Source organism: Oratosquilla oratoria, chromosome 12 (genome assembly GCF_046742065.1).
Source record: "Oratosquilla oratoria isolate Oo_2021 chromosome 12, ASM4674206v1, whole genome shotgun sequence".
NCBI lineage: Eukaryota > Metazoa > Arthropoda > Malacostraca > Stomatopoda > Squillidae > Oratosquilla > Oratosquilla oratoria.
The window spans coordinates 8,033,608-8,037,484 of record NC_134788.1 but is presented as its reverse complement, the minus strand read 5'-3'; the positions used below and the strand labels follow the sequence as shown (position 1 = coordinate 8,037,484).

At 41.0% G+C, this 3,877-nt stretch overlaps 1 protein-coding gene across 1 annotated transcript; it reads right to left on the bottom strand.

Annotated features, from left to right (window-relative positions):
* Positions 1-1,081: 1,081 nt before the first annotated feature.
* On the bottom strand, positions 1,082-2,444 carry LOC143030174 (uncharacterized). Its single transcript, XM_076193337.1, has one exon. The coding sequence runs from the start codon at positions 2,442-2,444 to the stop codon at positions 1,650-1,652; it is 795 nt and encodes a 264-aa protein (XP_076049452.1). The 3' UTR covers positions 1,082-1,649.
* Between the last annotated feature and the right edge of the window lie 1,433 nt (positions 2,445-3,877).

Sequence of the window (3,877 nt, the reverse complement as noted above, 5' to 3'; positions counted from 1 at the left end):
GTATATATAGCTCTTGGATAAAACGAGATATGAAGACGAGACAGCACGAGTATAGCTCCCCTTCCCGTAAAATACAACTAAGTAAATACACACATACAACCAATGTTTTTTTCTCCCATACAAGGGAGGTAGCCAAAAAACAATGGTATAGAAGTCATTCCCACCCATTCCATTCCCTACATACTCCACTCCCCTCCACTCTCTTCTCTCCCTCTTATCTTGGCATTGTATGTATATGTATCTCAAATACACTTGAGCTCTTCCTATAGCATTAGCCAGAATAAATATATAAGACAAGTCATGGATGGATGAATGTAGGCATCATATGCTAACTTTGCCATCAGAAGGAGAGGAGTTTGTACTAGGAAGCACTTTGCTTCAACTGAGGCAGTCACCCAATGTGTCCAGGTTGGGAGAGTAGATAGCACCCCCATAGAATCTGTTGGACTGGAAACTGGATTTGCACCATACAAAGCTTGAGTGAAACCGTTGTGCCATAACAAGCACGTTCACTATGATTCTGGTGACCCTGAATACTTGTTGATAGCGACATTGTATGAGTGGTTGTATAAATGGCTTCCTCTCCTATTGTCAGTATATGTGAAAATAGAACTTAAATTTTCTTCATAGATGCTGGATCTTAAACCTGATACTTCCTTGTTTTCTGAAACTGTATCATATCTGAGCCAAGAAAGCTTCAAGAATTTGCTGATGGATCGTAGCCTAAATTTTTCTTCTGAGATTGTCCCCTTCAAAGCCCTGATTGCATGGTAAGTACAGTAGTCATATTCATGGTTTTGATTAATGATGGATCCTCCCATGTAGGGGAAGGTGAGGTAAGACGGACCCCTTAAGAAAGAAATGGGTCTAGAAGCCACATTTTGATATTTTTTTAATGTTTTAGGGATTGTGGTGGTATTGTGGGGTCTTATGATTCCAATACGCAACCTAGGTACGGTTATTTGAGGGAAAAATTTAAACTATGATTAAAATAACAAAGGTAACTTTTATTGTTTCCGAAAAAAAATGACGGGGTAAGACGGACCCCAGGGTCCGTCTTACCCCGTCATTTTTTCGGGTACCTCCTAAGGGTTCATCATAATCCTCGACCAAAAAATAAGAAAAGAAATCCTTCCTGGAATAAATGACAAAGAAAACCCTTCTTTCAGCATCCTTTATCATCGTACATTTGCTTCTGTGCCCATTTTACATCTACAGGGATACTTTATAGTGCTATATTATGCCAAATTGCCTGATCATTCCTTGCATAGATCACAAATAAAACACTCAATATCATCCTCATCATCCAGTATCCCTGCACATTGCTCGTGTGCCCATCGTTTACAATTGGCACAGCAAACCCACCCTTCACCTCTTTTAGAATTTCCAAACTTGTCACTGCAGTACAGGCAGACAGTTCCATCTCCCTCTTTACTCTCGCTACTGCTTTCATGAAGCCAGGATGGTCCAGCTTTTGCTTGTTGAGTTTTTGGTTTTATTTTCTTTTTTTCACGTTGTAGTTGCTTTGATATGATTGCTGTTTTATTTTTGGCTTCTATTCTTTTTATTTATTTATTCATTTATTTATTTTTTGCTTCTTTGCTAGACTGACCTCTTTTTCTTTTTTCTTCTGAACTTCTGTCTCGAGCTCATTCTTGTATGGGGATCCTGTCATTCTTGTATGGGGATCCTGTCATGTTGAGGGGTCCCTCTTGAGTCCTAGGTCTTTTCTTTCGTGTCGTTATGGTCACCTTTGGCAAGGGAACAATTTCCTTGGGTGAACTACCTGGCCTGAACAGACTTGGTTTTTCAGGAACAGGAACAGCACATGGGTTTTCCGATATGTCAGCTACTTCCAGTTCAGGTTCATCCTCAGTGACCATGATAGGAGGGGCGACATGGTCGTTCAGATCTTCCTCTTCCTGATCAGCATCTAATGGAGAGTCTGTTGGGTGTGCAGGTAAAAATGCAGCTTCTCCGAAAACATGCTTATTCAATGGGCAGATACCGGTTTTCTTAAACCCATTAATGGCTGTGTTTGGAACAGCAGCATGGAGATAGGCCTCACCAAACAAAGCACTTATTTTGTAGATTGTCACAAGTCTGCCAGGATTGTTTCTGAGGAATATTTCAACAGCCCTCACATAGTAGGCATTCAGTGGTTTCATAAATGAAACATCCAGTGGCTGCATTCGGTGACTGCAATGTGGTGGTAAAACAACAATCGTGAAATAATTATCCCTGGCAAGATTGATAACATCAAGATTCTTGATATGGGTCATGTGTCCATCCATAATCAGCAATACTGGATCATTCACTGATGGCTTGGTGTGGGCAAGAAAGTGCTGAAACCATTCTGTAAAAATAGGGAGCTGCATCCACCCAGATGGATGACAGGCAAATCCGGTTCCTGGTGGAGCACCATCCTTTAGTTCTTGCTTCATACGAACCCGTGGAAAGATGAGGAAATTCCTTGGAGGCTGCTTTCACACCATTCTTTTTTTCTTTAACTGCAGATATTGCATTCTGCATTGCTTCTGTATTCCATCCCCCTCTATTACTTATCCTCACGTATTTCTGGGGCATCTACAAGAAAAAAAAAAGAAAATGCTAAGTGTTTGTAAAATATTTAGAGTATGGGGTGAGATGGACCCCTCGGGGTCCATCTCACCCCATACGTAAATATTCGCATTATGCATTTTTTAATAAAACATCTATGTTTGATATATCATTTTATGGCACATACCTATAATGTACACACGATTGGCTATATGCAGCATGATTACTAAATCATTACAGCCAGTATATCAATGCAAAAAAAATAATTATCTTACCTTCTCCAAATAACATCAGCACTGTCCAAAAACACAAACCTCCACATCGAGCGCAAATGCGGTGCTGAACCTGGCTTCCGGTTGCACCCGCGTGAGTTACAGTTGATGTTGAGGACATCTAGCGGCAACAATCTTAATCATGCCCTTTCTAATTCAAATTAGAGGGGGGGGTCCATCTCACCCCAGGGGTCCGTATTACCCCACCTTCCCCTATTTGTATTGTCAATTATAGTATGTAGTGGTGTTTTAATATTAGTCCATCAAGCTCACACATTAAGATACTTTGAATGCTCCCATGTATTTGCATTTTCAATTGTAGTATGTAGTGGTGTTTTAGTATTTGTCCATCAAGCTCATACATTAAGATACTTTGAATGCCAACTGTAACTCATCACATGGCAGGGGAAAAGCTCAGCTAGCCCAGCAGGAGGAACCATCAGGGAGTGCAGTTTGGGAGAAGATAGGGGACCTACTGAAGGAGGTCCAATTCCTTGACATGTCCTGCAATGAGTTTGTTGACAATGTGATCAATACTGACGTGCTGACCCACACAGAGTGTATTCACATTCTGAGGGCCATCAGGGGAGCTGACCCCTCATCCATCCCAGAGACTGTGCCTTTGAATCCAGCCTTGGATATGAGGCTCAGTAGGAAAGAGGTGCTTTCTTGCATGAACTTCTCAGGTGGCTATGACCGTGGATATCATTATAGAAATACTTACCCTCCTTCTTCAGATGTGGGCTTGATGGAAAATCTTGTGAGTAACAGGAATATATATATTCATTACATGCAAGCACCCAATAGTGGAACCATTCAAATAGTGGATGATAAGAGTGAAGTTCTTGGCTCAGCAACCTCTGAAGATTGTCAATTTACTTTTACAAAGCCAATTGCCCTAGAAAAGGACAAACAATACAAGGTTATATTTTGTCCAAAAACATCAGTTTGTTTAGTGCCTGCATCCGGAACACGTCACACGGTGGGGAATGTGAGCATTTCAAGTTCACGTAATCATTCGTGTGCCCTGTATTTCTGTGAATCAA

Excerpts from the sequence above, each read along its gene's own strand:
- LOC143030174 (XM_076193337.1), bottom strand. The coding sequence starts at position 2,444 with ATGAAGCAAGAACTAAAGGATGGTGCTCCACCAGGAACCGGATTTGCC.